Source organism: Myxocyprinus asiaticus, chromosome 4 (assembly GCF_019703515.2).
Source record: "Myxocyprinus asiaticus isolate MX2 ecotype Aquarium Trade chromosome 4, UBuf_Myxa_2, whole genome shotgun sequence".
In the NCBI taxonomy this organism is placed as follows: domain Eukaryota; kingdom Metazoa; phylum Chordata; class Actinopteri; order Cypriniformes; family Catostomidae; genus Myxocyprinus; species Myxocyprinus asiaticus.
Genome location: NC_059347.1, coordinates 28,378,944 through 28,391,049, shown reverse-complemented (window position 1 = coordinate 28,391,049; position 12,106 = coordinate 28,378,944). Strand labels below are relative to the sequence as shown.

General features: G+C 38.7%; 1 protein-coding gene across 4 annotated transcripts in view; it reads left to right on the top strand.

Moving 5' to 3' along the window:
- Positions 1-11,871, top strand: part of LOC127439668 (rho-related BTB domain-containing protein 1-like) — a 40,721-nt gene extending 28,850 nt beyond the window's left edge. For 3 of the 4 annotated variants that reach the window (XM_051695909.1, XM_051695908.1, XM_051695911.1), the window contains 5 exons: positions 5,198-5,348; positions 6,359-6,447; positions 6,681-6,786; positions 6,978-7,037; positions 8,827-11,871. In XM_051695909.1, coding sequence (XP_051551869.1) covers positions 5,198-5,348; positions 6,359-6,447; positions 6,681-6,786; positions 6,978-7,037; positions 8,827-9,008 — 588 coding nt within the window. In that variant the 3' untranslated portion in view covers positions 9,009-11,871. The remainder of the gene's footprint in view (positions 1-5,197; positions 5,349-6,358; positions 6,448-6,680; positions 6,787-6,977; positions 7,038-8,826) is intronic. The other variant, XM_051695910.1, reaches the window with a different exon arrangement.
- The last annotated feature ends 235 nt before the right edge of the window (positions 11,872-12,106 follow it).

Genomic DNA, 12,106 nt, shown 5'->3' with positions numbered 1-12,106 from the left:
TTTTTGAGGTTAGGCAGCACATACTACTTATTACTGAAGACAGTTTTCTTTAAAATCCATGCACTCTACAATGTCTTTGCTACTTCCACATTGAAATGTTATTCATAGGTACATGTCATTAAACTGAATTTGAGTCTCTGGAACTGTTCAAAAATCCCTATATTTTTTTTTTTTTTTTTAGCTTTTGTGCAAGGTAGGCAGGTGTCAGATATTCTGTTAGCAGCATCATATTTTTGTGTGTGATTAGAACAAGACCGAACAGAAGCTCATATGTGAGAAACTGTCACATTTCTCCCGTGAGAGAAAGATTAAGTGAAAACAGGGACAATGAAGGTGGAGACTGTGTGGTTTCGGTGTGCACTGCAATTGGTAGTTGATGAGGAGTCTGGTTGATTTGTAGGTGACCGCATCCTCTGTGACACACACAGCCCTGGGTCGTGACCCCTTTTCTTCTCATGGTAGTTTCAATTAAGTTTCATTGTATTTCTTTAGATTTCTTGGTCCCAAGTAGGAAAGGCAAAACATTGTGCATTCCAAGGTAGAGATTTCAAAAGTACCTGTTCTTTTGTACAAAGTCGAAAAAAAAATTTCTACAGTATCAGTATTACCAAGTACAGACTCAGTTTGGTGCACTGTTTAACTGACAGGTGGCTGCATATGCATATTTGCTAGCGTGCTCTGTGAAGAGTGCTAGCGCCTCGCGGTATTGCTGCTGTGCACATAAGTAGTCAAATGCACTTTTTCATCCAATGCCTTAATGCTTGGGTATACTTCTGATTTAGTCTGATTTTAAAAAAGAACAGTGTACATTTTAGAGTTACAATTTTAGTATATTGCCTGCTTCACAAATCCAGCAGTCAAATGCATTTTGCGCAACCAATGCAACAAATCCATTTTCTTGCCACTTTTGTCAAACAATTTGTTGCAGTGCTATAGGTTGAGGAAGTAGCTGAAGTTTTTTTTTTTTTTTTTTTTCTGCCATCTAGTGTTTAAGGAGGAAACAACATCCAATGGGTCTTTTAGCATTGGTGGGCCTTTAGCCCTATTGTACCCATTGTATCATACACAGTATGTACCATATCATCATGTTAGCAGAACATTTCCCAACATAAAAAATACGGTGTACTCTCTCTCTCTCTCTCTCTCTCTCTCTCTCTCTCTCTGGATGTTATGCAGCTTTAAATTGTTTTTTCGTACATCTGTTAATCTAAATTTATTTAATATTTTCTCACATTTAGCCCCAAGCCCCATACTGTTCTCTAGCTCCCCCACCTGCTCCACTGGGTACTGCATCTTTACAACAAATTGCAGACTTTTCTCCCCAAAAGTATTTTTGCGTGCAAAGGTTTGTCCATGTATACATATTGTGTGTTCTTGTGTGTATACATGGACAAACTTTTGCACGCAAAAATACTTTTGGGGAGAAAAGTCTGCAACTATAGGATAATATTAGGGTTAAAATCATTTGGTAATATTTAACATTTAAAATAAAGTCGTTTGTTTTTACTGTGGAAATTGGTAGTGAGAATCATACAATTTTCTTTTGGATTGGTATTGACTATTGAAATTGTGGTATCTTTACAACCCTATTCCAGAGCATTGCCTTTACATATGGTTAATCTTGAGTTTGATGTATTTGATTAGGTTAGCAAGATTTGAGCTGACAGAATTTCCATTCACTCACCATTGTTATCTTTAGGATTTAACAGGAAGTTGTCTTATTTCTGCCCTTTAGCCATAATGAGAGGTCATATTCACACTGACATTCTGTTAATTGGCTTTGAGACAGGCAGGTGAAGAGCACCCCTAAGGCTTCTGAAGTACCACTGAGTGTCATCTTGCTACCCCCCAACGTAGCATCTATGACCTATAGAATATTTGTCGGCTTGAAGCCACAGGCTCCTACCCGACAAACTCCTTATATGATGGAAACAGGTTAGACTGTGTGGCAGCAGTTAAGGCAGAAACATACTCTATGCAATAGAGTTGGGGTACTTGAGTTCGGACTCGAGTCCAAGTCACAAGTCCAATGTTAATGGACTTGGACTTGTCACGGACTCTGATGCATTTTTACTCGGACTTGACTCGGACTTGAGCGTTTAGGATTCGGGATGTTGTGAGTCCATGGCATTTGTGATGCAATGACAAACAAACAAGTAAACAAATAACGTAACATAGGGCGAACATACATCCTTTTTTTTTCCCAGACATGTCCTGAAAAAAGCGTCCGGCCGGGATTTCAAAATTGCCTCTAAATGTCTGGGATTTGGCTTTGTCTTCATTAATGATGTGCTCTATACTGTTAGCACTATCATACATTCTGTGTATTTGATACTGCACATCAGTTTTCATGCGTATATGTCCTTACGAGTGATTATTCTGGCAGAGAGCGGCAGCGCGCACTCTTTCAAAAGTACTTTCTCTCTCTCTCGCCCGTGCTGTATGTGTGTGCGGGAAAGAGATCACCACTCTCATCCAGAAACATCAATAATGTAAGTACACTTTAAAAAGTATGTTCCCCAACTCTGCAAATGATTAAATTGACCAAATGCTTTATCAGACTCATGTTACTACGCAAAGCCATTTCTAACTGAAAATGTTGACTGTATCGAGACAAAATCAAATATGCTAGGGATCAGGGATATTTAAACTAATATGACAGATGAAATAGACCATGATGGAAATTGTACAACTCAGTCCGTCACATATTTGTAGTGCAACCTCTGTGTGTTACCTGTAAAGCTGGCACTTGTGTTTCAATGGCAAAAAAGTCAGAAAATACAATGAAGAACACAAGTCTCTATTCACCGATTATCCATACTAAATATAATGTGAAAGAACGAAACGTTAGCCCAAAGTGAGTTTGATCTTGACTTTAGGGAAGTAGGCTACACTTGGACACAGCAGGAAGACTGAAAAGTGTGAAGTGTAGTAGAATAAAAATACATTTCTAATGGTATCTGATCTTTTCTGTTTTTATTTCTGTTTAATTTTATGGGCATTATTAAATGTTTTAATATTACCATGTATTAAATGTATTAAACACATTAAATGTATTTAATTAATTACAATACATGTATTTTACCCATAATTTTAAATAAAACTAAACTAAATTGAATGGACAAGTTGAAAATGAAGTAGAAAAAAAACTAAACCAATGTGAAGTCTGTTCAGCAGGACACTAAACATGTGAATATGAAATGCAACAGAGGTGTTTTTGTTGCATATATATTGACAAATTGTTTTACTTAGTTGTGAAGGTTAAAATAAACTTAAAATATTGATTGTTACAATTTTAATTCAGATTCATGAATAGATTCATTTGGACTCGGCCTGTTATGGACTCTGTCTCTTTTGGACTCGATCGCTTGACTCGGACTCGACTAAGTTGGACTGGAACCCAACACTACTTTGCAAGTACATGAACGCAGCTCAGTTTTGTGTGTTAATGTGTTACAAAAAGTGCCAAATCGCAACTCATAACACAATGCAAATATGTGTTACATTCGTAAAGTTGACACAAGGGGGCACTATACTGGATATTAATATTTTCTCTTTCAAGCCAACTATTGTTATGGCGGAAACATGTCAAACATGTTCAACCAAACCACGCTTTTGCAATGCGTTGGACAAGTGCTCGAATGTGCGCATGCATACTTGCATAAAGTATGTTTCTGGCCTTATTCTGTTTGATTTGAGTCTTGCTCTTGTTCCAGTTTACTTAAAGATCTGTCTTTCCTTGTCTACTCACGACCCACTCCCTTGAGCACCTGTTGCCTGTAATTGTCTATGTAGAGGACAAACCCCTTCACGAGATAAAGATACACAAGTGCTAATGGTTTCCAGGTTGCTGTAAGCTTATGTGCCCTAAGCTTTTATTCCTCAAACGGTAACGTCAGAGCCAATTAAATCCACTGCATCCTGTCCTAATTCACAGAGGAACAACTGCTTAGTCTTGAGCAAGGCAACAACACAAGGAGAAGGTTGCCATGGATTGATTCACAGGCCCGGCACTTTCCTCTTCTTTATGTTTTGCTGAAAGCTCTCCCCTAATTCCTTGGTCGTTCCTTGGAGCTGAAAGCGTGCCTTTGTTTGCTCTCCACCCTCCAGCCAAAACAAGAGTCCAAACATAAGCTCTCCTCCCTTTTAGCATTGGTTTATGTGATTTTGGATATGAATGGTTTTTGGACAGGGGGAACTTATGAGTGTCACATGATGCTAAATCTCACCAGTTTGATCCAGATTCCTTGACTTACTCTCTCTCCGAAGTGCCCAGGGTATTCTGTCTGAAATGAAGATGATATTTCAGTCTTTAGTCTTTTTGAAGTTGTTTTTATTGATGCTTTGATCTTTCCTAAAATGGTCCAAACTGCTATGTCATTGTAGGGTGAACCGCTGTCACTTTTATGTCTACATGTACAGTACATTCAGGAGATAAAAATGGCACTCTTAATGTGAGGCAAGATATTGTTCTGTACTTGTACTCAGAAATTAGGAGTTCAAGGCACTACCGGTAATCAGGTCCTATGTCAATAAAGCCAAAATGATTCTGGACTGCATCAGGTTATCAACATGGCTCTCATAATTCCCACATTGAGGCTTAATCAATGTGTAATTGTTTTGTAAATATTCTGTTCATTGTTATATGATGACAGTCCTGTAGGCTGGCTTGTTGGCTCTGGTTTATGCAGAGGCCAGGTTTCCCATAGCGACAAGCCCACAGAGTTATTTTTCCACAGCATTAAGCAGAGTCTCTCAGCGGTTTCACACAGTGCTTTAATCTCCTGAAGGATGAAAGACCCCTCGTGGAGGCTGCTGCCCTCACCCTTTTATTGCCCTCCCAGACCCCTTCCTCCGTGAGCCACATACGTTCCCTTCTGACCACTTTCCTGGCCGCTCCTGGTCCTGCCATGTTAACATAAAGGCCTCTTCATATGGTCAGCGGCCAGGACCATGCAGGTCTCAATAGGGGAGAGGTGCTGAGCAGATTGTTTCATCCCTGGATCAATCTGCCTCTCGAGTTTCCGTGTCCTGGAGATGAGCTATGAATAAACATCCCTCATTACGGGTTATGAAATGTGTTCACACAAGTTTTCTCAACGTGGGCTTTTGTTAATAATTCTGAACTGATATATTTGGGGTATTTTGTGCTAACCAACTAATTTCTTTTGTATTTCTTTGTTTCTCATCTTTTCAGGTGTCTGTCCCTAACACCAGTTGTGCCTGTATGAGAGCAGTCCTGGAGTTTCTCTACTGTGGTGTATTGACACCATGTCCTGAACTGGAGCCAATGGACCTTATAATTCTAGCCAACCGCCTCTGTCTTCCCCGCCTTGTAGCTCTAACAGGTAGGCTTGGTAATGGCTGTTTGTTTACCTGGAGGCAGACAGTGTACCTTGAAATACTACTGTATAATTCAGTCGTTAATGGAGCTGGGAAGAAAAAAAAAATCAAAAAGTTTCTCAATATAGTACTTTGACAAAGTACTTTCAGAACAGATTTGCTAAGCTCTAAAACTAAAATTCTGAAATGAATATTCTGTCATCATATCCTCACCCCTGTTGTTCTTTTTTCTGTGAAATGCAAAAGGAGAGTCACCACTGACTTTTATTACATCTTTTTTCCATACAATAAATATTCTGCTTTTTCTCACTTTAAAGCTTAAAAAGCACCCAATAGTATCATAAAAGTAGCCTATGCGGCTTGTGCATCATATTACAAGTCTCTTGATGGCATATAATAGGTTTAGCCGAGAAGCAACCCGAAATGTAAGTCATTTTTCAGAGAAAATTAGACATCCATTCAGCGGTCGTTCACGCTTGTTCTCATTCTCTTACGCACTCATAAATGCGCAACGGTCGTCAAATTTTTCACTGAAAAATGGTCTTAAATATTGCAAGCCTTCAAAAGACTTTCAAAAAGGAAACAGGCTTGAAAGACTTGGATATTGCAATTCAACTGTAAACTTGTGAAAGCTACCAAACATATCAGCAGCCAACAATTTTGCTAAAATGTAAAAATATTACACTTTGTTTTCAGGTCAGGGCCCATCTTTAATTTGGTTTGTGGACCACAAAGATAATTTCCTACTGGAAATAATATATTTGTGTAGTAATACACATTGCATTGCGATATACTTGCAAATACCCACTGTTATTGCATACAATATGATGCTCATTTCTGCCACATGCTGGACATCAGCATATTTGTTAAAGATACACAAGTGAGGTGAGATGTAAAAATTGGTTGCCACTGTTGATAATTTTGTTGTCATGGAATACTTTGCCAAATGTTAACCATTAAGCCTCATGACTGACACATTAACACTTGTTTTGTGGTGTTTTGCCATGGCCTACAGAGCAACATGCCGTTGAGGAGCTGTTGCAGCTGTCCGTTAAAGGAGTGGACATTGATGGACAGGTGCTGGCCTATCTGGAGATGGCTCAGGTAAAATGAATAAAGATGAAGCAAACAAAGGCATTAATAGTATGCAAAGCACACTCTTGTAAAGTAATGAAGTGGCTATATGACAAATGAAACGCATTACATAATTACCATTCATTCATAGTCTACTTCTATTCTAGTTCAAAGGAGCTACAGACTTTGCTTTATAAATGAGCCTCATTGAGAGAAATCACGCTTTGATATTGTCTGCCAACTCTGCTTTCTGTCTGCTATAGTTCCACAATGCCAAACAGCTCTCTACCTGGTGTCTACATCACATCTGCACCAACTACAACAGCGTTTGTTGCAAATTCCCCAAAGACATGAAGACCATGTCTCCTGGTAAGAACTCATCCATTGCCTATAGCACCCTTCAAAGAAGTGTTCTTTAAGGATAAGTTCACCCCAAACTGACAATTTGTTGGCATTTACTCACTCCATGTCATTCTGAACTGGTATGACTCTCTCTTCCATGGAACACAATTGAAGAAATTTTGAATTACAGTATAAACTGTTTTTTTTCCCCCATGCAGTTACAAGGAATGGGAACTGGAGTTGTCAAGCTTCGAAAAGGACCCAACAGCACCATAAAGGTATCATAAATGTGGTCCAAATGACTCGTGAGCTCTATTCCAAGTCTTCTGAAGCCATACAATAGGCTTTAGAGATGAAAAGACAAAAGTCGTTTTTCAACTAAAACTCTGGGTAGCCATCCTAGCTCTCATTTCATGAGTTCCCAAGAGATGTAGCGATGTATGTCACCTAAAGGCAATATTCTTCTAATCAGCTGATTCCATTTTATTTCTGATCGGTCTCAATTATACATTTACATTTATGCATTTGGCAGACGCTTTTATCCAAAGCGACTTACAGTGCCCTTATTACAGGGACAATCCCCCTGGAGCAACCTGGAGTTAAGTGCCTTGCTCAAGGACACAATGGTGGTGGCTGTGGGAATTGAACCAACAACCTTTTGCTTACCAGTTCAGTGCTTTAGTCCACTACGTCACCACCACTCCGTTTTAAAGCATTTACAGCATTTACGAGTCAAGAACTCACTGGAAAGGAAGAATAAAGACTTAAATGTTGGCCTGTTTCTCACACAAAGCTATCAAATGGCTTCAGAAGACTTGGAATATAGCACACAAGTCATATGGACCACTTTTGTGATACTTTTATGGAGCTTTTAAATTAAAATTTTTTTTCAAGTCTCAACTCAGACTTTATTTATAAAACACTTTTAAAACTACAGAGTACACCAAAGTGCTGTACAAAGATAAATAAAAACATTACACCATAATAGACCATTATTAAAATACCTATTTAAAAGCCAGAGAGAATAAATTAGTCTTAAGGCTGGTTTTAAACATATCAATAGTGGTGGAAGATTTAAGATACTGGGCCGCGACAGAAAAAGCGCAGTCACCCTTACACTTCAGACGAGAGCAGGGAACTGTAAGGTGCAGCTGGTTGGAAGAATGGAGAGATATCTGGGATTGGTGAAGCATAATTAAATCCAAGATGTACCCTGGCACCAATCCATGCACAGCTTTAAATACAAAAAAAAAGCATTTTGTATTGAATTCTGTATTTTATCTGTAGCCAATGTAGTGAGGCTAGGTGAAATATGGTCCTTTTGTTTGTGTTGTTAAAAGCCTCGCAGCAGCATTTTGCACAAGCTGCAAGCGAGATAAAGAGGATTGGCTAATGCCCCAATATAAGGCATTGTAGTAATCCAAACGGGAGGAAATTAAGGTGTGCATAACTTTCTCCAGATCACTGGGAGAGAGGACTGATTTCAGCTTTTAAATAGTTCTTAGATGATTGTTTTTCACAACAGCATTTATTTGTCAATCAAATTTGAGCTCTGAATCAAAAATGACACCCAGATTCTTAACATGGAGGGCCTTTTAATAGGCAGTGATCCAAAACTGTCGATAATATCCTTGTCAAACCCATTTCGACCAAACAGGATAAACTCTTATCCTCATTCAGCTGGTGAAAGTTATTAGCCAACCAACATTTAACATCAGCTAAACAGTTGTGAATGGATTTAACAGAGAGGTAATCTCCAATCTTCAAAGGCATGTACATTTGTGTATCATCCGCATAAATATTATAACAGATACCATGTTAAAGGCTTTAGTCCCCATTCATTGTTACTGCACTGAAAAGAGCAATACACTCTTCAAAATGTCTCCTTATGTACTCTACGGAAGAATAAAGTCATACAGATTTGGAATGACATGAGGGTGAGTAAATAATATCAGAATTTAATTTTTCTGATTAACTTTTCTTTAAGTATTTAGGTTGACAATTTAGCCAAATGTTTTACTTTATTGCCATCTTATGTTTCCTTCATCTTCTAATTTATCCTTCCAGAGAACCAGAAACACTTTGAGAAGCATCGCTGGCCACCTGTCTGGTTCCTCAAGGAGGAAGACCGATACCTGCGCTCTCAAAAAGAGCGAGCGCGTGAGGAAGAGATCTTGCGCAAGCAGCACACCAAACGGGGCTGGTGTTTCTGGAGACATCCTTCCTCCTCAGCACCCCATATTTCCTGAGGGTTTACTTCCATCCATCCATTGATCCATCCACCCACCCCCTCCATACCCCTCATCATCTCTATGTAGAGGCATGTAGCTGAGCCTGGGGAACCCTGTATCTGTATCCAGTGTGTCCGTCCTGGCTGATGGAAGTTAATCTGGGGAGGCTGAACTTTTGCCTTCCCTCCCCAAGATTGGCCTTAGTGGGTGGCCCTCTGCAAGAGTGTCCCCAGATTGGAGAAAGTCTTGAATCTCATCGTGCGAATGCAACAGGTGTGAGGTCTCACCACAGCATCATGTAGGGAATGCCATTAGTGCAGTGAACTGCTTTCACCTCTTGAGACTGTTATTGTTATACATACACACACACACACTCTAGCACCTTGTCTGAGCGCTGGCGCCCTGGCAGATGGATGCTGCATGGTGCTGCTGTGTTTAGCTTTTGCTGCGAGACCTATTTCTGGGAAAACCATCATGTTCAATGCATACAAGCTGAAACGCTGAAAAATTTAACTTTGAATTAAACTAGCAACTAAAATGGCGGCAGGGAAATATAAATTATTTTGTTAAATAAAGGGGTGTTAATTGCCCCCATTTCAAACCTAAGTCTTGCCTATATTCTCACACAAAAAAAACAAGAAAACACCATTTTGGATCTTCCATTGGCCCCATATTAGCACTACATACAAATTGTGTTGCCTACTGAAGAATTGTTTTTCACTTAAGATTGCTTTTTCTGTTACTAACACTTGGTAGACCAAGGGTTAGGAACAGAAGGGTTGTATAGTTTGTGTCTGTCACTCATAAAAGCTCTAGAAAAGCACCAAAGACAGACAACTCATTTAGACACAAACGCCTTACCAAAATCTACCGAAACAAGACAAAACTTGACAGCAAGTGAACTACTAAAATTAGGGCTATTTTACCACTGCCATGAGAGTATTAATCACAGCTTTTATGTCACTTCATGTTTAAGTGGACTGATTCTTTTTTCTGAAATATGACCACTTGCGAGCCTTTAGATTTGCTTACCTTCCAACTGCACCACTAGAGGGCGCCCATGCCTTCTGAGTTAACCCATCTTTAGAACTTATTAGCTACTAATTAGATATTTACAACTGTGCAGCTCAGAATCCTTGCGAAATATACGCATTGTAGCACTACTTTTTAAAATCTCGACTATGGCGAAACATGTCTGATAACCAAAAAGAAGATTGTGATGTTTCTTGTTCCACGCTAAAAACAAATCTGCTCCCCGCTGGTATTCCTCTGGTCCTCTACCTCTGCTGTTAGCCATACAGAGGAAGTGGTAGAAACGATCAAGCCTGTAGTGTTTGATACGTTGCAGTGTGATGCCTCACAGTTAGAATCTCACTTTGCACTTTACACGTGCAGGTAAAGTTGGTGCTCAGGATTAGTCTGCTAAACATCACCGCGTTTAACCACTCACTCTTTCTACAAGTTTACCTGTTTGACAATCTTAATAACAATCTTAATAACAGAATAGCCCGACGTAAGCTGTAAATTTGAAGTGCATCTTTCGTCCTTTTTTATCGAAATGCTTTCTGGATTTTAATTTCGAGTTTTGTGGTTAAACTGGCACTGATAGGCTAATGCACTCGTTCGCCTCAGTTTGGTTCCTACTTTCAGAAGTGCATGCGCTGTGAAGCATTGTGAAAATCTGCATTGAATCCAAATGCCAGAGTCTGTCTGAACTGCCTTCCATCTAAGAACATGAGTGCCTATGACCAAGTAACACTTTCCCCTTCTACATCCATGTTGACTCATTCTTCAAGCATGCTTGTTTTGCCTGTTTTGTGCCTTTGAACAAGAGTGTTATTAATAGCTACTTTGGAGGTGAATGTGATATCTGAGATATTTAAATTTTTTTATGGCATCTTTTTCTACTTCTGGCACTCTGATTTCGCTTTCTCAACGCTGCACCCTGCTTTTCTCACCAGACAAGCTGAAATCATCAACAGCTACAAAAATAGACACGCAGAGCCCATGTGCTCTGCCAGGCCGATCTGCACACAAATAATTAATACAATTACAAAAGAAGAGGGAACTAGAGAGCAGATACTTTCAATCTGTACGCTATTATGGTTTGCGTTGCAAATAAAAAGCATTTATAAATAATTATTTTTTTATCTTGTTTTTCAGTAAAAACATCTAAACTTCCTTAAAACAAGATAATGTACATTTGCTTTATAATAAGATAATAAGAGAAGCATAAATGTAACATTTAGTAAAAAATAAATAAATAAATAAAGAAGGTCAATGGGGTAGTAAAAGTAAGCTTTGTTCAATATATTTTCTCTCCAAACAAGTCTTATTATCTTGAATATTTTTTCTCCAAGTAAATAGAGTAGATCATGTTTTAATTTTATTGGAAAACAAGGCAAAAAATACTGATTGAGCAATTAGATTTTTTTGCAGTTTGATCAAAGATTTTGACATTCCACTATCCCTCAAATTCTTTAATGGGCACTTTATTGGTTTATTCCACCGACCCCAAAGCCTTTTTTTTTATTTTTATAAAAATACAACTTCTGCAGTATTTATGGGGCAGACAAATGAATGAATGTTTATAGAAGCACTAAGACACTACGCCTAAAGGCTCTATAATTAGTAAAACAAAGAATGTACGCCTTTATTGTTTATTTGCAGACTGGCTCTGCAAAGAATTATGTACTTAATCGCAGCTCTCCTGTCCTGGATAGCTTATTTGCCCATTAAAGACGCTCTAGGTCTTTGACTTGGCTTTTTGAGCTAAGTTAAAGATTATCAACCCACAAAAGTAACTACTGTAACTCCAGATAAGCGGTTAGAGAACACACACACACACACACACACACACACACACACACACACACACACAAAAGAAGTACTACAAACATCAGCACATATCTCGGGATTGAAAGCTTTGTTTCCATGGTGATTTGGGCTTGTTAGCACTTTATTTCTTTCGCTGTTTGCTTTTGCACTTTTTTTTTTTTTTTTTTTTTTTTTTTGGTCTGCCTTTGATGTGCATAGCATTGACTGTTTGTAAACCATAGCTTTTTAAAAGAGGTGACATTTTGTAGCATGACATTTTTTCTTCCATTAAAAAGGTG